This window comes from Aedes albopictus, chromosome 2 (assembly GCF_035046485.1).
Source record: "Aedes albopictus strain Foshan chromosome 2, AalbF5, whole genome shotgun sequence".
Taxonomy (NCBI): domain Eukaryota; kingdom Metazoa; phylum Arthropoda; class Insecta; order Diptera; family Culicidae; genus Aedes; species Aedes albopictus.
In genome coordinates, this window is record NC_085137.1 from 179,278,775 (window position 1) to 179,300,599 (window position 21,825).

General features: G+C 39.4%; 1 protein-coding gene across 10 annotated transcripts in view; it reads left to right on the forward strand.

The window, feature by feature from the left end:
* The window catches only part of LOC109397513 (dual 3',5'-cyclic-AMP and -GMP phosphodiesterase 11), a 460,696-nt gene that overhangs the window by 434,634 nt on the left and 4,237 nt on the right, over window positions 1-21,825 (forward strand). For all 10 annotated transcript variants that reach the window (XM_062850794.1, XM_062850784.1, XM_062850786.1 and 7 more), the window contains 7 exons: window positions 15,793-15,954; window positions 16,011-16,169; window positions 16,229-16,405; window positions 16,474-16,838; window positions 16,902-17,090; window positions 17,160-17,382; window positions 18,451-18,534. In XM_062850794.1, the coding sequence (XP_062706778.1) occupies window positions 15,793-15,954; window positions 16,011-16,169; window positions 16,229-16,405; window positions 16,474-16,838; window positions 16,902-17,090; window positions 17,160-17,382; window positions 18,451-18,534 (1,359 nt within the window). The remainder of the gene's footprint in view (window positions 1-15,792; window positions 15,955-16,010; window positions 16,170-16,228; window positions 16,406-16,473; window positions 16,839-16,901; window positions 17,091-17,159; window positions 17,383-18,450; window positions 18,535-21,825) is intronic.

Sequence of the window (21,825 nt, forward strand, 5' to 3'; positions counted from 1 at the left end):
TTATTTACCGCATGATGAACTATCCCCTACGGATGCTTTCAAGCAAGTCATTGCATACTGCACTTCAAAAGGCCTTCCGCTAATTGTTGGTAGTGATGCTAATGCTCACCATATAATCTGGGGCAGCTCAGACATCAATTTGAGAGGCTCCAGTTTGATGGAATACTTGAGTAGTACAGATCTTGGATTACTTAACATAGGCAACCGCCCAACCTTCATGGTATCTGGTAGAGAGGAAGTGTTAGACATAACGCTTTGCTCTAGCAGAATTAGTCACGAGCTGACCAATTGGCATGTGTCAGATGAAGAATCTTTATCTGACCATCGCTACATCTTGTTTGAACATGTGAATGTTACTTCGCAAACTTTGCGTTTCAGGAATCCCCGGTCAACCAACTGGGATCTCTTTACCGATTTGGTTGCAGCCAAATTCCATGGATACTCACCATCAATTGACACTCCAAGTGATTTAGATGATGCCGTTGATACTACAACGGCCTTCATCATGGAAGCTTTTGAAGAAGCCTGCCCTCTGCGGTCCGTGAAGACCACAAGAGGAACCCCTTGGTGGAACTCCGATCTGGCGAAGCTCAGGAAACAATGTAGAAAGAGTTGGAACAGACGACGTTCGGCTGGATCGGAGGCTTTCAGGTCGGCTCGCAAGGCCTACCAGAAAGCTCTTCGGTCTGCTGAACGATCCGGCTGGAAAAACCTTTGTACAAATGTTTCCAGTCTGAGTGAAGCCAGTCGATTGAACAAAATCCTTGCAAAATCTAAGAATTTTCAAGTGAACGAACTTCGTTTGCCAAATGGTGATTTCACTTCCTCTGATGAGGAAGTTTTGGAATGTTTATTCAGTACACACTTCCCCGGATGTGTGGATATTACATCTTCGGATGAACCTGATGTCTTTTCTTGTAGTTATGATTCTTTAGCTTCGGCTCGGAGTATCATAACTTTAGAATCGATTGAATGGGCACTTAATAGCTTTGCTCCTTTCAAATCTCCTGGGGCAGATGGGATTTATCCTATTTTGCTTCAGAAGGGATTTGATCATTTCAAACATGTTTTGAAACAACTACTTGTTTGCAGTTTTGCTACAGGGTATATTCCCAAATCCTGGCGGGATATTACTGTGAAGTTTATTCCGAAAGTGGGTCGCGCGTCGTATGAAGAAGCAAAGAGCTTCAGACCTATCAGTTTGACCTCTTTTCTTCTGAAATGCTTAGAACGCATAGTCGATCATCACATCCGTGATGTTCATCTGGCCAATGTGCCTCTTCATGTGAACCAACATGCTTACCAATCTGGAAAGTCCACTGTGACTCTTTTACACAAAGTTGTTTACGATATCGAGAAGGCATTCGCTCAAAAGCAATCCTGCTTGGGTGTTTTCTTAGATATCGAGGGTGCCTTTGACAACGTGCCTTTCGATGCCATATTGGAAGCCGCACGGGGTCATGGTATATCTCCAATGATTTCCAATTGGATTCACCAAATGCTCAAAACCCGACATCTCTTCTCGACATTGCGTCAAGCGGCGATTAGGAAGTTGAGTGTTTGTGGATGCCCCCAAGGGGGAGTCTTATCACCACTTTTATGGAATCTCGTAGCAGATACGCTATTGAGGCAACTCAATAATAGCGGTTTTCCTACTTATGGTTTTGCCGACGACTACCTAACATTGTTAGTCGGTATGTGCATCAGCACCCTTTTCGACCTGATGCAAAACGCTCTTCAGGTAGTTGAGGGTTGGTGTCGCCAATATGGCCTTTCGGTAAATCCGAGTAAAACATCTATTGTTCTTTTCACGGAAAAGCGAAACCGTAATGGTGTTCGAACTTTACGTCACTTTGATTCTGAAATCAATGTGACTGAACAGGTAAAGTACGTTGGAGTCATTCTTGATTCCAAGCTTTCCTGGACACCTCATGTTGAGTTCAGAATCAAGAAAGCTTGTATGGCCTTCGGGCAATGCCGGCGAACCTTTGGTACAACTTGGGGTCTAAAACCCAAGTATATCAAATGGATCTACACAACTGTTGTTCGGCCAATATTGGCCTATGGATGTCTTGTGTGGTGGCAAAAGGACGAAGTGAGAACGGTCCAATCAAAGTTAGGCCATCTCCAAAGGATGTGCTTAATGGCGATGTCTGGAGCGTTCTCTTCAACTCCCACGGCAGCGCTCGAAGTTCTCTTTGACGTTGCCCCACTACACATTCATCTCAAACAAGAAGCACTTTCTTGCACTTACCGCCTATGGGTACTCGGTTTACTAGAGGAAACTCTTGTGAACCGCAGTTCAACACACACCTCGTTGTTTCCACTTTTGGTGAATTGGGACAAAGTTGTCCTTGCTCCAAGTGATCTTACAATTGCTTGTAATTTTCCATATAGGACATTTTCCACGAAATTCCCTTCCCGGGAAGAGTGGACATCTGGTTATCTGGAGAGAAGTATTTCAGACGGCATCGTATGTTACACTGATGGCTCCCTTCTCGAAGGTCGAGCAGGTGCTGGTGTTTATTCTCGTGAGCTAAGGCTGTATCAGTCTTATTCACTTGGCAGACACTGCACCGTTTTTCAGGCCGAAATCTTTGCTCTTATGTGCGGAGTGCAATCAGCACTTCAGCAGCACGTAATGGGCAAAGTAATATACTTCTGTTCAGATAGCCAGGCTGCTATTAAAGCACTTGCTTCGGCCAACTCCAGGTCGAAGATAGTTATCGCTTGTCGAACTCAAATCGAGGAGCTGAATTCAGCAAACGCTGTTCACCTTGTATGGGTACCTGGCCATTCTTCCATCGCTGGAAATGAATTGGCTGATGAGTTAGCTCGCACTGGAGCATCACATGACTTCATTGGCCCTGAGCCAGCTATTCCGGTATCCAAGTGTTGGGTGAAGCTTCAGATTGACACCTGGGCTGCCACTCAGCACAAACAATAGGGGAGACTGGGGAGACTTGATCCCTTTTTCTCAATTTACCTGAAACTTTAAGAAAAACACAAAACTAGATCCGATTTCCGTACAAAATGGCAGGTAAACATTTATTGCAAGTTTATACATAACAGAAGGCCTTTAAATTATTGTTAAAGTTTTCAAAACTGTGTTTTTATTAAGGCATGTCTTATGACGCATTTTTCAAAAATGGGTGACACTTGATCCCCCTTTGAGCACATGGTTTATTTAAAGGGAAAATAATCCCAGAGTCTTCCTATTCATTTTCTTTTCGAGTTTTCTTGTATTTTCGATGAATATGGAGTGTTTGAAATTGTAAGATTTCCTTAAATTTTTAAGGATATGCCGTATTTTCAAAATGGGGAGACTTGATCCCCTTTTTCTTGGTTTGTACTAAAGTTATAATTATCTGACACATTTTATCGTTGAATAGACTAGAATTCCAAGTAAATAGAGGCTTCCGAATAGAATTTTATTTTTCACATGTATAATGTGTGTGTAATCCTCGAGGGATCAAGTCTCCCCATATCACTGTTGTGTATACTTAGCTGAATGAATTAAAATGTGTTAACAACAGCCTTATTTGGATAAATAAGTTTGAAAGTATTTTATTCAAACTATGTACTGTAAAATTTTGACACGATTTGGTTCAATTTTCACAAAGTTATTGAGATTTTTCGGAATCGCCTAAAAGATTTCTGAAGGACTGAAAACAAACCATCAGCCGTTAAAAAATAATACAATGTACAATCGAAATCACTTATAGCCAAAACATAGTCGTTTGTCTAGGAGTAGTTTTGGAAAAATTATGCTAGAAGAAAAATGTTTTTGATTCCGAGCAAATATGGGGGGAACAAGTCTCCCCAGGGATCAAGTCTCCTCAGTCTCCCCTACTGGAATAGTTTGGAGTCATGTCGTCAAACAAAATTGTATTGTACTGAGCCATCTCTAGGGGTGGTAAAGTATCTAACAAATCTGTCAAAGCAGAATTGCAGCATGCTGGTCAAAGCATTGACTGGCCATTGCCGACTCAGTTATCACATGGCGAATATTCAGCAAGCTGATTCATTTGCATGTGATAGCTGTGAATCCGATTATGGAACTTCGTATCATTTAATATGTAACTGTCCAGTTTTTGCGCAATTGCGTTTCCGAGTACTCGGGAAACACTTATTAAGTGAAACTGACTTCAGAAACCTGAATCTTCAGGACGTTCTGTTGTTCTTGACCCGCTGTGGTAAAGAGCTATAGGCTCTCTTTACGCTTTATGCATTATCACAGTGCCCTTCTCAGGGCGCTGTTCGAACCCATTGTGGCACGCTTATGCGTTATTACAGTGTCCTTTTCAGGACGCTATGTGAACCCATTGTGGTACGCTTTTGCGAGTATGACGATCCTATTCCCTTACCTGTCCTTTCCCATGTCCTATCCTCTTTCCTTCCCTTCTCCGTCAGGTAAATGATGAATAGGCTCGTGTTCATGGCGATGGCACAAATTTCCCGAATGGAGGAGAACGTGCCTCTAGAGCCGACCTACTGATACCTGATAGGGTTTCCATCAATTTTTTTTTCGAGGGATTCTTCCAGAAAATCTCCATGGCTTTTATTATAAATTAGACTAATAATTTCTTAAGAAATATCTCCAGATTTTCCTTCAGAGATTTCTTCACAAATTCCTCCAAGGATTCCTTTGAAAAAACTTCCACAGATTTTTCAATTATTTTTTCATGGGCCCATGCTGAAATGCATCCTAGGTTTCATCTAAACAATCTCTCAGGAGTTCCTGAAAAAAAAAAACAGGGATTTTTCAAGGGACTTCTTTGGAAACTCCTCTTAGATTTACTTTAAAAAATCTTCTAGGAAATCCTGAAGGAATTCGGTCAGAAATTCTTTCTCAAAATCTTCTAGGGATTCCTTTAGACTTTAAAATGTATTCCATATTTTTTTTCTTAAGACAGTCAGGCATGGTCAGCTTCCAAAAATGTTGCATGGAATCCTTTAAAAAACACTTTATGAATTCCTTTCGAAAAATCTTGCATAGATTGTTCCAGAAATTCATCTATGAATTTCGCTAGATTTTTTTATGGAGATACCTCCAGAAAATTTTCATAATTTTCATCCAGAAAACCTTCTATCTTCCATGAACTTACTCAAACATACTGTTTTTATAAGAAAATGATTCGCGGATACATTAAGAACCAGAAATTCAGAAATCCTTCAAAATTTTCTCGGGAGCTTTCTCAAGAACTATCTTCAATGATTGCTTTAGATATTCTACAAGATTTTTTAAGGAAATTTCTAAGATTTTTTCACATTCCATTAGATATGTCTTCAAGACATTTCTCTTACATTGCTTCAAGGATTTTTTAAGAAAGTCCTCCAATGATTCCTTCAGAATTTTTTCTACAGACTTTTTTAGAGATTCTTATTGGGAATCTTACGAAAAAGCTGGAAGACATTCTTTAAAAAATATCACGGTCACCGTTTTCTGCCAGAGGCTGTACAGGCAGAACGAAACTTAACACTAGACAACGGACATGACACATATTACGAGCACCAGTGGATTCGAGGAAGAAACATGTCTTACGAAAAGTTTCATCACTCGGAGCGGCAATTGAACCCTCACCCCATGGCATGCATGGTACGATTATAAGCTAGGTGATGCTGACCGCACGACCATGAAGTCCCATCTCTTGTACAGATTTCTGAAGAAATTCACGCAGAGATTTTATCAGAATTTCCGCCGGATATTTCTCTATGTATTTTCTCAGAAATTACTCCATAATTTCCTCCAAACGTACCTTTACGAATTAAAAAAAAGACAATTACACCGTCTTCGACCTTTCGGCCAATACAGACTGAACATTACAACATTAGACAACGGACAACACATATAACACCCAGTGGCCCAGTGGAGAATTTTTCGTTTGACGAAAAGTTTTCCCCGACTGGAGCGGGAATCGAACCCACACTCCGAGGCTTACGAGACACCTGAACGACTGACGCCGCTAACCGCTCGGCCACGAAGCCCCCAATTTCTCTAAGGATTCCTCCAGGAGTTCATTGGAAAATATTGTTTAGGTTTTTTATTGGGGGATTTTTTCAGGATGTTTTTTCAAAAAAATATCTCAAGAGGATTTGCTAGGTATTCCACCAAGGGTTTCCAGGTGTTTCTTCAGGTATTCCTCCTGGAATTTCTTCAGAAAATCCATCTATGAATTCTTAAAATATTCCTTTTTTCAGAATTCTTTCAGGAATTCGCCTTTTTTTTCCTTTTTTCCAGCGATACTTTCGGAAATATCTTTAGAGACTTCTTGAATATTCCTAGAATTATTTCAGAATTTTCAGCATGGATTTCTTCAAAAGCTGTTCCGTTCCATGGATTCTTTCAGAATTTGTTTCAGCAGTTCCTTTAGCAATTGCTTGAGTGGTTCCTTCGAAGATTCCTCCAGGAATTCCCTTTGAAGTGGCGCTGAAATCGGGGAGCCTTGATTAACTAGCTCTGAATTTACCATGACATCTACAATTTGACTTTGACCCTATGACTTTATCCATGTGTAAATACTCTACAACGCGCGGAACTCTATAGTAATTCCTATACAAAACTTTCTTGTTTTTGGGCCACCATTAAATCACCACCCAAATGGCTAAAAATTTGACAGGACTCTAGTTTTGCATCAATGATTGCAATGAACCTATGGGAGCCTTGAATTATTAACATGTTTGAAATCTGAACTGCCCTACTATATATGTATCCCAAGCAACACGACTTGTTTCTAATCCAGTAACAGCAACCTTAGTGCAATTTATTCACTGTCCATATTACGGACGACAGAACACAATTGCTACTTCTTTGGAACCCAAAAAGCGCAGATTCTGAATTCTTATGCAACATCAACGGGGAGGAGTGATAAAAAAAATGGAAAATTGATTTTGTCCAGACTCGAACCATAGACACCAGGAGTATTATCCACTCATCTTAGATACTACACCAAGAGCTCTGTGAGAGAATCGATCCTCAATGCACCTTGAAAGCTACTGAAGTTATTTGTAACTTTAGTGCACCTTCTTTGTCACAAGTAAGATAACTGTCAAAATGAAAAGACGCTCAAGTTTTCTGCAACGCATTTGGAACCTAATCTGAACAAACAAATCAGAGTTAGATGTTTCATGCATGTTACATAACGCATTTAATGTAAGCTGACTGTGTTATCACTTACGAGCAATATGTAAGCTCCGCCTCCACGAATCGATGTCAAACACGTGGCAAATTGTGATTTCAATGAAACAAAGCTGCAACTTTACGAATTTTGGAGTTTAAATGCAACTCAACTGACAAGATGGAAGTTTCGTGTGCTTCTAATGCAACTCATTTAGACCAAAGCATAGAAAGCCACATTCTGGATGATAATGCAGGTGCTGCTTGGGATTCAAGCATTTTGTAATGCATAAGGGGCATCACCTCTGAATGTGATGGACAAGAGACGATCCGCTTGGGATTTCACAATTAAGTAGCATGACTTTTGAGCGACTTTGCATGATTGTTTGTTCAAATTCATCCGAAATTTTCAAATACTCTCAATTTATTACGGATATTGGACAACATTTTGAAGGAAATGAAGCATTTTCTATACCAAGTTGTCTGACATTGCAACATCAAGTTTTTTGGAAATATTTAGTTTTTTTACCAGTTTTAGGTTATGTCAGGTGTTTTCAGGAGTCACTTCACGGGGTCTTAGGGGGTTCCCGAGGGAGTCAGGGATGTTTCTATGGATTCAAGGGCGTCTCAAGGAGCCCCAGGAGGTCTCAGGAACGCAACAGATGCGTTTCAGGGGATTTCAGGGACTTTGGAATGTTTAGATGGGCTCCAGGGGAGTTTCAAGGGAGGTTCAAGGAGGTTTCATGGGGGACTCCAGGGCCTCTCAGGGGTACTTCACGATCTTTCAAAGAGTTTTGGAGAGGAAATTGTTCCAGGAGGTCTCATTTGTGGGGATTTCAGAGGCGTTTTAGGGGGTCCCAGAGGATCTCAAGGGCGTTCCAGGAGGTCTCAGGATCTGGTATGGAGGTCTACGGGGTCATTACGGAGTGCTCACTTAGTTTCAGGGGATCTCACGGAGTTTCAGATGAGTGCTAGGGGTATCTGTGGCGCTTTATACTAAGTATATAACTCCTGAGACCCTCAAAGCCCCTTGAAATCCCCTGAAACTCCTTTGAAGCGCTCTTGTAATCCTTCGAAAAGACTTGGAACGCTCTTAAGCCCCTTGTAATGCCCTTTGAAGGCTTCTGAGACTCATTCCCCATGAATCACCCTTAAAGCCCTCAAAAACATCTCTGAAACACCTCTACACTACACTACACTAAGATCTACAATTTTGGGTCAATTATTGAAAGTAAACTGTAGAAGTATTTCAAACATTAAGAATTACTTCCAGAAAGTCCTACACAAACTGGTTTACATGAACGAACAGAGAAAGCTCGTATAACTTCCGAAACCGTACATAGGACATCTATGAAAAAATTTCCAAGAAAATTTCTCAAAATTTTATCATAAATTACGCTACTAGTTCAGTTTGAAATTAAATTACATCTGCAATTATTTCGAGATTATCGGTGAAAATCTCTCTGGACTGCTTTACTTTTCATGAAATTGTCTGTAAAATACATTCCTAATATTCTTTTAGGAATCCTGTCAGACATTCGTCTCGAACTTCATTTGGGCAATCTCTTTAGAATCTTTGCAAAATAGTCATTCCTGAATCAGCTGGAAACTCTTACAGTCATTTAACAGAAAATCATGTCTGCATGCCCGAATAAAAATACAGTAGAAAACCCGAACGTTGTATTGTAACAGTACTATTTAAAACCATATTTTTACAAGACAACACTGTAAAAATAAAAATACAAAAACAATAAAATGTAATGTAGACACCATACAGTAAATTGTAAATAAGATTTTTACAATATACTATACAGGTTGTTAAGTATCGTAACAATATAAAAAAAAAATATTTTTCCCCATATATATATTTTTGCAAAACCATACATCATATTGTAAATGAATTGTTCCAAAAACTGATACGTGGGTTTTAATATACCGTACATTGTATGGTACACGTATGGTTTCAAACAATAAAATGTACCGTAAATATATTGTTTTTAATTGTAATTTTACTACTGGTTATACATTTAATTAAATTTAATAACCCTTCATATATAGGTTAAAAAGCGAACCCACAGATGAACCTATATTAGAATTTCTTTCAGTGTTCAGTCCAGTCCATATGTTAAAGATGGCTCTACGTCAAAGATAAAGTTCGTCAATCGTATTCCTCTCATCGCACTCTACATACGTAGCCCGCCATATCTCTTGGATCTACAGTTCTTAAGACATCTGGTTTACTACTTATTTAAACATTTTATTGACTTTAAATTGATGTTTCAACTTATTCGCTTTTTTTCTTTCCTTTCCTTTGCATAAAAAAAAGTCACAAACATCAACAAAACAAGGCACGGAAAAAATCTAAAACTGAATAAATACTTAAAAATGCATGGAAAAATAATGATTCGGAAAAGTGAATGGTTCAAACGTAAGAAAAACATTATAATATATTGTTACATAAAAATCGAATGTAAATGTATAGTAGCTACAATGTGCGAAGCTTTTAGTGAACCATTTCATTACAATATACATTATTGTAGCTGGTACACTGTATGGTGCAGGAATGGTTTTCACCAAACACCCTATGGTTAGTTTTTATCCGGGTGTCTTTACCTTCCCAAAAAATTCGGCAAAAGTAAGAAATCCTAAAGAGTTTGCACAACATTTTTGGAAGATTTTTTGGGATTTTCAAAAATCCTGGTGGGGCAAACTATTTAGAGATATTTTAGAAATTTCTCAAGATCTAAAAGAAATCACTCAAAAAATTGCAAAGAGTTCTATTTTTTAATAAAGGCTTCTATGAACTTTGCACGAAATTCCACAGCTGCGGTAAGAAACTCCCTTCGAAAACATGCTAAACTAACTCCGTACAGCTTTTATCTTATTTGCCCTCTAATACCCAACCCAGCCTTTAGACGGGGTATAGTTTGAGCATTTTTGTTTCGTGGAAAATCTTTTTTTTATATTTTTAGCTGATATATTGGACTGTTTTGTATATCTCAAAATAGTTTTTGGTGTATTTTAAAGCGTATTTACATTTTTTAAAAATCATTTAAAAATTGATGTTCTAATCACCTTCAAAAGTCATTATTTATTTTGTATTGAATCGCTACAATTACCATATTTTAATTTTTTTCCAAATTATTCTATCCTAGTTTAATAGTTTAAGTTTAAGGGAATCGAATACGCTCTAAAATTATTTTCCTTGAAATTACACGGAAAATAAAATTTCAATAATAATCATAAAATCTCAAAATGTTTTCATCTCAAAAAATCCGTACCGCAAATAGGCTTCCAGGAAAAATATAAAAGTGTGGGGATGTTCAAAAATAAAAAATAGAAAAATCAAAAACTGGAATTCGTGAAATCGAGAATTAAAAGAATCATCTTCTAAAACATATTTAAATCGATTTTAGATAACGAAAAATGATATTTAGATTAAAATCAAAAATTTGGGTTTTAGAGGGTTAACATTATACATTTTTGAAGCTATACAAAATGTAAGTTACATAGACATGCATTCGCACAAATATTTTTTTTGCAGATTCGTGATTGAGTCTGCGATTGTCTGAGATTTCCTGGATTTTTCCAGGTGAATTAAAATATTCTAAATCCAAGGCAAAGATTTCTAAATAGTGGTTGCTTGCAACCCAGTGAGATCTGGTTCTGCAGAACCTGGGAAGGTCTTGGGGTTTATTAATTCCATTGCACCTGACTGGGAGACGACGCGTCGTGGCAGAAGCTGATTACTTGACACATGGTAATTAGCTGGCTAGATGCGAATATCAAAACGGGACATGCCACAAAAGTTCAGCTTATTGGACGCAGTGGCTTAAATTCCCCAACAGGGGAGGAAAAAAAACCTTCACGTACCCGACCCCCAACATCTCATTTTAAAAATGCTGGCATTTCGTCAATTTTCATCCAACTTTTTCGAAATTGCCTTCAATCGATCATAAATTGGTGCAACTTCGTTACACTCAAGTGGCCATGCAATATTTGGAACCATTCCGGAGTTATTCCGGATTGTACTGGGGTCAGGTATGGTGCCGAAATGGCTAAAAATTATTATTTCGTGTGTTATTCCGTTTGAACCATCGATTTTCAGCGGAATTTTTGTTGCGAACAATAAAACACAACTGCGATGATCAGATTTGAATAAGTTGACCCATCCGGATCACCGTGACAGGTTCCGCGGGGCCTCATTGGGGACACTTCTGGTTTTCATCCAAAACATGTCCGAAGGGTGTTCTTTTTTTCAAAAGTAATGTATACTACTCTGTGTTAACGAAATGCTATGATCATTTGCCATTATCAGCAACTCACCACTTATCTTCAACCATACTTCAAGTATACCATGGCCGTGGGTTCAGGAGGTTACTTGTATCTAAGGTTTTATTTCTCCGTGTATCGTGTAAATTTTTCACTCGACTCCTTGGAGCACCTTTCAAGAATTTTACCATGGACCTCCTTTGTTCTCATATATTCAATTTTTTTTATCTGTTTAAGCGAGATTTTTTTTTCATCTGTATTAACGAGATTTTTAGCCCTAGGCTAGTTCATCTCGGGACCCACGCTTTACTTCCCTTCCGAAGGAAGAACTCACATTTTGCGAGTTTGTCGGGAGTGGGATTCGATCCCAGGTCCTCGGCGTGATAGTCAAGTGTTCTAACCATCACACCAGGTCCGCTCCACGTTTAAGCGAGATTCTCAGCCCTAGGCTAGTTCGGGGTCTCCAATTAGCCTAGTGGTTAAGGCTACCTCTGTAGAAGTAAAAATCAAAACAATATCATCATTTGATATTCCTCAGTGAAGTACTCAAAATCATAATATCATAATTAGCTTTTGGTTTGTTTGACATAAGAGAAAAAAGATCAAAAATAAGACCAAAAATTAGTATGAGGAAGAACATAATAACACAGACAAACAGACGTATCACTTGGAACAAATTGCGATAAAAACCATCGTCACGAAAACATAATCGCCCAATGCTAACCAGGCTGTGTTACGCAAACCACTCAGGAGGTGGCAATAGTGAGCAAACGTCAAACAAGAGCAAAAACGATGCGAGCGCCGTGACCGAGCGATTTGCGTACTACAAAATATTTGAACTGATCGTTAAAAAGGGTAACGATGTGAAGTGCGTAGAGTGAGACGTCTGTTTGTCTGTGATAATAATATCTCATTTTGATATTATAAGATCAGACTAATATCTGGGGAGATCTGGGCTGTAGCACATCAAACCAATATCTAAAAATGATCTGACAGATGGATTAGAGTAAAAAAAAATGGCCACGACCAGAATCGAACTCATGACCTTGTGATTTATGAGCAGCGACATTACCACTGCACTATGACTCATATCTGAAAATAGGAGATAACAAGAGCATCAAGTTGTACGTTTTTCAAGGTATTTGCGACTCATGGTAGCTGTGTTGGTTTGGTCCCGCCATGTTGTAGATGAGTGTGTGAAAGAACTGATTTTGATCTTGAATAGTAGTTTTCAGATCTTACAATTTTCGAATGTTTTAGGTAAATGTGTGAAAGAACTGATTTTGGTCTTGAACAGTAATTTTCAGATCTTTCGATTTCTGGATGTTGCAGATGGAAATGTGTAGAGCTAATTTTGATCTTAAGCTGTATTTTTCAGATTTCCCAATGATAAATGTTCTATTGCAGAATAGTAATACAGTTTTTGGACACCCCAATATATTTTGGACCCTCTTCAGTATATATTTTGGACACCCGGTGTTTAAACTCGTTTGAAACTATTTTGGAAGAATTTTCCGCTTGAATATGCTGGATCACATCCTAATAACTTGATTGACAAAGGCTGATTAGACGAACTTTGCGAATTTAATGCGCTAGAATGATAAACGTTTTTGTTTACATCTGCAAGTTTTCTCAGCACTGCAATCTCTTTTTGTAAACATGATGCAACACTCGCTCGGATGACGAGATTGGCAAAAAATAATTCCAAGGCAAATAAGGATATTTCCAGTGAGGAAATGATTGCTGCCCGTGCAGAGCGATCTTATTTAGCGAATGATCCTAAAAATTTCCGTCATCTCATCATTAAACCTGTGTAAGTTGTGATCAAAGGACACAGGGGGTCCAAAATATATGGGGGTCCAAATTATATTGGTTACCCTAATGCTTGCCGCTAGTAATGTTCCACTGAACGGTGATGTACTAACCACGATTGGTGTTGATGATACAACGATTGTGAGAGCAGCCAGGCAATTGAAATCATCGATCAATCTCGGGCCCGACGGTATTCCATCATCTTTCCTAAAAACGCATATTGATGAATTAGTCGACCCTATCCGGTTGGTGTTTTCTTTGTCCCTAACTAGCGGAATTTTTCCGTCAGTCTGGAAGAAAGCTATCGTGTTTCCCGTTCACAAAAAAGGCGATCGAAAGGATGTCAGTAATTACCGAGGAATATCATCTCTCTGTGCCATCTCGAAACTATTCGAGCTTATTGTTATGGAACCACTGATGTCTCATTGCAAGCCGTACATCAGTGAAAATCAACATGGTTACATCTCGGGTAGATCCACTACCACCAATCTCTTGAACCTTACATCTCACATTACGGACAGCATGGCTGAACAAGCCCAAACAGATGTGGTCTACACGGATTTGAGCGCTGCATTTGACAAGATTAATCATGCTGTGACGATCGCTAAACTTGAGAGGCTTGGGATCGGCGGCCAGACACTACGCTGGCTCTACTCCTACCTCACAGAACGCTTTCTGACCGTTGGAGTTGATGGGCATTTCTCGGAAACTTTCAAAGCTACTTCTGGAATACCTCAAGGGAGTCATCTGGCTATTCGTGCGACATATCAAACTTCATGATTTTCAATGACTGAGTCAGAAACGACACCCTGAAGTCTATATCAATTAATATGGCCACCCCGGAACATCTAGCATAGGTTCCACGGGGGTGACATCGGGTACATTTCTGGTTTGCAACTAAAACATGCCGTGTGACGTATCAAACTTCATGATTTTAAGAGAATGGGGCAGAAAAAATCAACTGAAGTATGTAGCAACTGATATGGCCGCTCCGGAACACCTGAAACAAGTACCGCGGGGGCCTCTCAAATACAATAACACGCGAAATAATCCCTTTTAGTGATTTGGTAAAACAGACCCCTCCCACACCCCCTGACCCCAGTACAATCCGGATTATCTCCGGAATGGTTCCGGATATTACATGACCACATAAGTGTCATGTAATATCTTCAAAAAACTTGGACTTCAAAAAAATTGGATGAAAATTGACGAAATGCCAGCATTTTGAAAATGAGTTGTCGGAGGTCGGGTATGTGAAGGTTAACAATGAATTGTTGCGCTCTCATTGCCTCACCAAATGCTGCAAAATGAGAATAAAAATAAAATAGACTAGAAGTATAAGGTTTTATGACGGTTCTCAAAACCTCTACAAGACTAATAGGACGCAATCGGTGAAGTACTAGATTAAAAGTAGTAAGCTGAATTTTTGTATGGTGAGATGATCAATTCTCCATTTCTGCAATGAAATGGTGCAAACAGCGTGGGTATTATGATTTGTTGCCTTATTTGATGCTGTTTGAGCAAAAGTTTGGGTTCCTGTGTTATTGAAGTTGCAAGAAATGAATAATAGGACGCCCGTACCAATTATGGCACTACCTAAGGAAAATGTGTACAAAAATAACGAGAAGACCAACGAATATGATCAATATGATAGCTTAGTTTCCATACTTTACAGGATCAATAAGATAGCTTAGTTTCCATACTTTACAGGAAAAATATAGAAACGGAGCCAAATTTCTTTTAGTATTTGTTACAGCTTTTTGTTACAGTTCTTTTAGTATTTGTTACAGCTTGCCAATGATAGGGACCCTGTACCAGTTATGGCTACATTTTCTAACTTCGGTTCCTTTTCGCACTATTTGCATGCATTTCTTATGGGATCAGCCATAACTGGTACACTATGGCGAAAAAGGGTGCAAGTAAGCCGAAATTTTAGGGAAAGTAATTTATTTCTACCATAATTTGAGCAAAATGTTTAAACTCCACATGAATGCAACCATCTTTTGTGAACGTGATCCGTTGTTCACAAAATTTTTCATGTTGATTTATATCGTTAAATGGCGAAAATCAGCTATGGCGAAAAATTGGCACTAAAGCCATAATTGGTACACTTACCCTACAACAACACAGTTACCCAAACTTTTGCTCAAACAGCATCAAATTAGTCAAAAAATCATAATACTCACGCTGTTTGCACCATGTAGTTTGCAGAAATGGAGAATTGATCAACTCATAATACCAAAATCCAGCTCACTTCTTTTAAACTAGTACTTCACTGATTGCTTCTTATTGGTAATGAAAATGATACTTGGATATTGAGCTATCATAGAAGGCACCTGAGATATGCGCTCACACCCCTAATTAGGCAAAATTTCATATGCTCAGGGCTTCCTACAACACGGGTTTCCGTTCAATAGGGCACTGCATGAAATTCTCTCCTTCTCTTTTACTCTTACGGAAATTTTGTAAACAACAAGGCCAAGAAACGTCAAAATCCCATACAAAATCAAAACAATGCAGTGCCCTATAGGAATCCGTGTATACCTATTTATCTATTTATCTATTCTTCTATTTCAACCTTTTCATTGCAGATCCTACTAGTGCACGAGGCTTCCAAGGGAAGCTTCTCACGGGTATTCGATTTCGAAGCAAATGATCTCAGCGAGGACGAGGGTGATGCGCGGACCAGCCCATTCGAATCCCGGTTTCCAATAAATATTGGAATCACCGGTTATGTGGCTACCACTGGCGAGGTATGCAATTTGATGTTTAGCGAATGCGGAATTAACTTGGACGCCTTCAATTTCAGACTGTAAATATTGGAAACGCCTACGAGGACGATCGATTCGATCCCAGCGTAGACGAAGGGCAGAGCTTCCGGCACAAAACCATCCTCTGTATGGCGATTAAGAATTCTCTAGGTCAAATTATAGGTGTAATACAGTTGATCAACAAGTTCGACGAACTCGTAAGTATTCGCGATACGGATTTCGATGAGCATAACTTCCGTAACTCGTATTTCCTTAGAATTTTACCAAAAACGATGAAAACTTCGTGGAAGCCTTCGCCATCTTCTGCGGAATGGGCATTCACAATACACACATGTACGAAAAAGCAATCGTGGCGATGGCCAAGCAAAGCGTCACACTGGAGGTGCTCAGCTATCACGCTTCGGCCACCATCGACGACGCCGTCCGGTTACGGGTAAGTGCGGTAATGTCTCTTCCGTAATTTCCATCCTGTATCAAATGGGCACTTTTTCGATTCTTCAGCAACTTAAAGTTCCATCCGCAGCATTCTACCAGCTGCATGACTTCAAATTCGATGATCTGTTCATGGAGGATGACGACACGTTGAAGGCGTGCATACGAATGTTCCTAGATCTGGACCTGGTCGAACGGTTCCACATCGACTACGAAGTGCTCTGTCGGTGGCTGTGTTCGGTGAAGAAGAATTATCGCAATGTTACCTACCACAACTGGCGGCACGCGTTCAATGTGACGCAGATGATGTTCGCCATCCTGACGTCGACGCAGTGGTGGAAGATCTTCGGCGAGATCGAGTGCCTGGCGTTGATCATCGCCTGTCTGTGTCACGATCTGGATCACCGTGGGACCAACAATTCCTTCCAAATCAAGTTTGTGTCGTTATAACAATGTCTTCCACTTGTTCCGTGTAATAACGTATATTATGTTCACAGAGCTTCATCGCCCCTAGCTCAACTGTATTCTACATCGACGATGGAGCACCACCACTTTGACCAGTGTTTGATGATCATCAACAGCCCCGGAAACCAGATCCTGTTGAACATGTCATCCGAAGATTACAGTCGAGTGATAAAAGTTCTCGAGGATGCCATATTGTCCACAGACCTGGCAGTGTACTTCAGGTAACTCAACTACCGTTCTTTTTTCCCAATGACCACAATCTCTCACAATCAACTCAAAAAAAAACGTAGGAAACGTGGCCCCTTTCTGAATCTAGTGAAACCAAATACGCAGATGGCGCTGTGGCAGACGGAGGAACCTCGGTCGCTGTTGCGGGCAATGAGTATGACCGTTTGCGATCTGGCTGCCATCACCAAGCCGTGGGAAATCGAGCGACGGGTGGCGGAACTGGTCAGTTCGGAGTTCTTCGAGCAGGGCGACATGGAGCGGCAGGAGCTGAACATTACGCCGATTGTGAGTAGTAGGGTGCGGGCACCGGTTTTGGCCAGTCTAAGGGAAATCATTTTTATAAAAATAACCAAAAATCCTATGAAAACAACCAATGCGTCAAAAGAAAGGTTTCAATCTATATTTTGAAGGAAAAATGCAGAAATCATGCCAATACTTGATTTTTGTATTAAAAGTGGCACTGGCCAAAATAGGAGTATGGCAGCATAATCGATCGCGTTCGCTATTGTCTCGAGTGAAAATCAAAACAATAGATGCGCGGGTGTTTAGTGTTCAGTATTGTGTTGTTCTTTACAGAGAAGAACATTAATCAAGACAATTAGATGATCGGCATTGAACCACACAAAAACCCCACAACAATTGGTGAGATCTTTCCAATATTATTTATTTATAAATAATTCTACTTCAGTATATTTACTTTATAACTACATATAAGTTGAAAATTCGCTATTTTCAACATCCTTTCATGTATTGGAAGATGCTTCAGTTCTGGGCTCTTTCTAAGTTGATGAAGGGATTTATAAATGCTTGCAAGGACATGGCCAGGTGTGTGGAGCTGAGTAAATCTATGACATTGTAGATAGTAGCGACATCAGCAATGTCAATGGAAATATTCAACTTTGCAACTCCATCCAAGATTTGTGCAAGTATTCATGCTATGCTATGCTATGCTAAAAGTGGCACTGGCCAAAATAGAAGCTCTGTCGCAGTTTTGGCCATATTCTTAAGTTTGGTTTCTATTTTGGCCAATCACGTGTATTTCTTATGGGAGTGGCCAAATTAGAAGCACCCTGGCCAAAATAGATATATGGGAGCAGATTTTTTAAGGAAATATATTTTTTTCTTCCAGTTTTTAATCAAAATGTGTGGTTTTCACAGCTGTAATCATCATATTGTATTAGGATCTACTAGTAAAAAATAAATTTACGCCGATTTAGATCGCAACAGGCTCAATAGCGCACTATGGCAAAAACTCCGGACTGGCCAAAACTGAAGCTTCTACCCTATTCATAGCTTGGAGAGGATGAATTATGATAAATAAAAGTTTGTGAATTCTTTTTTGCTCTTTTCTAGGATATCATGAATCGTGAGAAGGAAGATCAGTTACCAATGATGCAAGTGGGATTTATCGATTCGATTTGCCTGCCAATCTATGAGGTGAGTATAATTCGATCCGGTTTTTTTTTCAGGATTTCGAGAAACTCCATTAGACCTCGCAATGCTACGAGCAACTCGATATTGTGGTAGATGGACATTCCGTGAAATACAAATGGTCTCCAATACATTTTGAAGTTTGGGTTACAGTGATCCTGAGGCCCATTTTTTCAACTGCTCGTATTGAAACACCTGGATTTATTTACGAATCATTCAGCACGTTGTTCTTGATTATTTGGGCAGTAGAACAACTTCCATAAAACAACATTGCAAGGAATTATACCGTAGCATTGAGAAGTGGACATCACGTGCGACACGCGGGTGACCACGGGGTTACAATACTGTTTCATGACTGTTGATTTTTCCTAGAGAATTTCGGCTTGCAGTCTGATAAATTGCGTTGATTAATTGTGTATCATCGCCAACGTTTCGGTCCGGCTATTGGACCATCTTCAGGGCTCGATACGCTAATCAACAATGCTTGAATCGTAAAAACTATTCGTGGAATATAGTATATACTGCTGATGGAGCCTCAGTGCACAACTATAGTGCTTTTGGTACGTTCATGGAATATTAGAATATTCGAGGTTTTCCAAACTATTCTGGAATTAGGGCCTTTAAGGTCTACAGGCTCTACTCTTGTTTCTCTTCACTCTATCGGCAGAATTATTTCACGATTGTGTCACTTGCACCTTATAATATTACGAATATCTCTTTGTGTTTCTAGTTGGGTGTCCACTGGCATATAAATGGACCCCAATGTATTTTGATGTATGGGTCGCAATATCTGTAGATCTTAGGATATTTTATTGTAGCGAATGCTCGCGAATTATAAAATATTCTACTCTTAGAGCCTCAGAGTGCAATTCTGATAACTTAGCAACATTCACTTTGTGATCTAGGTCATCCAAACTATTCTGGAATTAAGACCTTCAAGCTGTACAAGCTTCTTGTATCTTTTTACTTGATCGGTATGAAGCATTCACGATTATTTCTATTGTATCTCATAATATTACGAGAATCTCTTTGTGTTTTTATATAGAGTCCCCCCCCCCCAGGATTTCCCTGAGAGTTTCTCTATTATTGCTGTGGAAATCACTACATGAATTTTCCGGAAATTCCGTCCAGGACTTCTGCTTCAGGAGTTCATCAAAGATTTCTCCAGCAATAATGCATACTTCTCTCCAAGATTTCCCTGGAATTTTTCTAGGACTTTCCCGAATATGTATTACTAAAGGTCTTACTGGGGCATATTTCTACGAGATCCGAAATTACTGGGAGTTTCTCGGAAATTCCTCCAAAAGTTCCTCGGAAACAACCTAAATATTCCTGCAGGAGTTCCTCGGTAATTAATAGTGATGTTCTCCGAGAATACCTTTACGAGTTCGTTGGGAGTTCCTACAGCACTTCCCTTCATGAGTTTCCTGGGAGTTCTGAAATTTCCTTATAAGTAATTCTGGAATTCCTCAGGAAATACTCCAGAAACTTTAAAAAAAAATCATGCAGGAGTTCCTCGGTAATTCTTCCATGAGTTCCCCGGGAAATTATCCGGGAGTACCCCGAGGATTTCTCCAGGAGTTCCCTGAAAACTTCTACGGGTAATTCTCCCAAGAGTTCCTCCAGAAATTTCTTCTGGGATTCCTCCAGAATTCCTCCAGGACTTTCTCTAGGAAGAAATGCTAATTCATCTAAGAAATCATCAATCGATTTCTCCACGGTGCCCTCCAAAAATTCTACCTGGAATTTTTTCAGCAATTCCTACAGGGGTTCTTCCAGGAATTCCTCATATGGATTCCTTATAAAATTTTTCAAGGGATTCATTTTAGAATTCTTCCAGTAATTGTGCATTAAAATTCCACCACGAATTCTTTCAGGGATGCCTCTAGAATTTCGTTAAGGATTCATCTAGGGATTCCCGATGAAATTTCTCCAAGGATTATTCCATGAAATACTGCAGGGATTCATTTCGGAATTCCGCCAGGAAATCCTTCAGGGATTTCACCAGGAATTTCTTATATGATTTTTCCAGCAATTCCTCAGGGGATTCCTCCGGGAATTCTTGTAAGGGTTCCTTCCTGAATTCCTTCAAAGTCTCCTCCAGGAGTTATTCCAGTGATTCTCTTATCAATTACTCCAGGGATTCCTACAGGGATTCCTCTAGGAATTCCGCAATGGATACAACTAGAAAATCCTTTAGGAACTTTATCACAAACTCGTTTAGAAATTCATTCAGAGACTTCTCAAAAAATTCATCAAGAAATTCTTCCAAGGCATTCGCTTGGAATTCTTCAAGGAACTCCTTCAGGAATTCCTCAACTAAATAGTTCCTCTTTAGATTCCTCCATAAATTCTTTCAGTAACAGCTCTAAGAAATTCTCTAGGGATTCCTCCAAGGATTCTCCCAGAACTTCTTAATGAATTCCCACACGAAATCCTTCAGAAATTCCCCCACGAAATCCCCCAGAAATTATTCCAGGAAAGTCATTCCTCGAGTAATTATTTAAGAGATTCCTCCAGGATATACTCGAGGATGTATTCCAGAAATTCCTCCTAGCAAATACTCCAGAAATTACTCTACGAATTCGTCCAGGAGTTATTTCAGGAATGCCTCTGGGAATCGTTCCGGGAAATACTTCAGGGATTCCTACAAAAAATATTCCATAAATTTCTCTAAGAATTGCTCCCAGAATTCCTCCAAGAAGTTTTCCAGGAAATCTTTAAGGAATTTATGTAGGAATTGTTCTGGGACATATTTTAAGAATTCCTTCCGGAAATACTCCAGGAAATCCTCTAGGAATATCTCTAAGTATTCCCCCAGAAAATTCTTCAAAAGTTTCTACATGAGTTCTTTCAGAAAGTACACCAGGTATTCCTCCAGAATTTTATAAATTCCTGGAAGTATTGTTATAGGAAGTCTTGGAAATATTCCTTAAAGAATTCTTCAAGGAATTCCTGGATAGATTGTTAATGAAATTCTTGGAGGTATTTCTGAAGAAATGCGTGGAAGCGAATTTTGGAAGGGATTGTTGGAGGAATTCTTGACGGATGTCTTCCTGGAGAAATTTTTGAAAGATTTCCTAAAGGCACTCTTGGAGGAATTCCTGCGGAGATTCCTGTACGCATTTCTGGAGGAATTTCTGAAGGATTTCCTGGAAGAATTCCTGAAGATATTTATTGAAAAAATCCCTGGAGTTATTCCTAGATTAATTTATAAAGGAATTTCTGACCATATTTTGAGAGGGATTCTTTTAGGAATTTTTGACAGAAGTATTGAAGCAGTTCTTGGAAAAATTC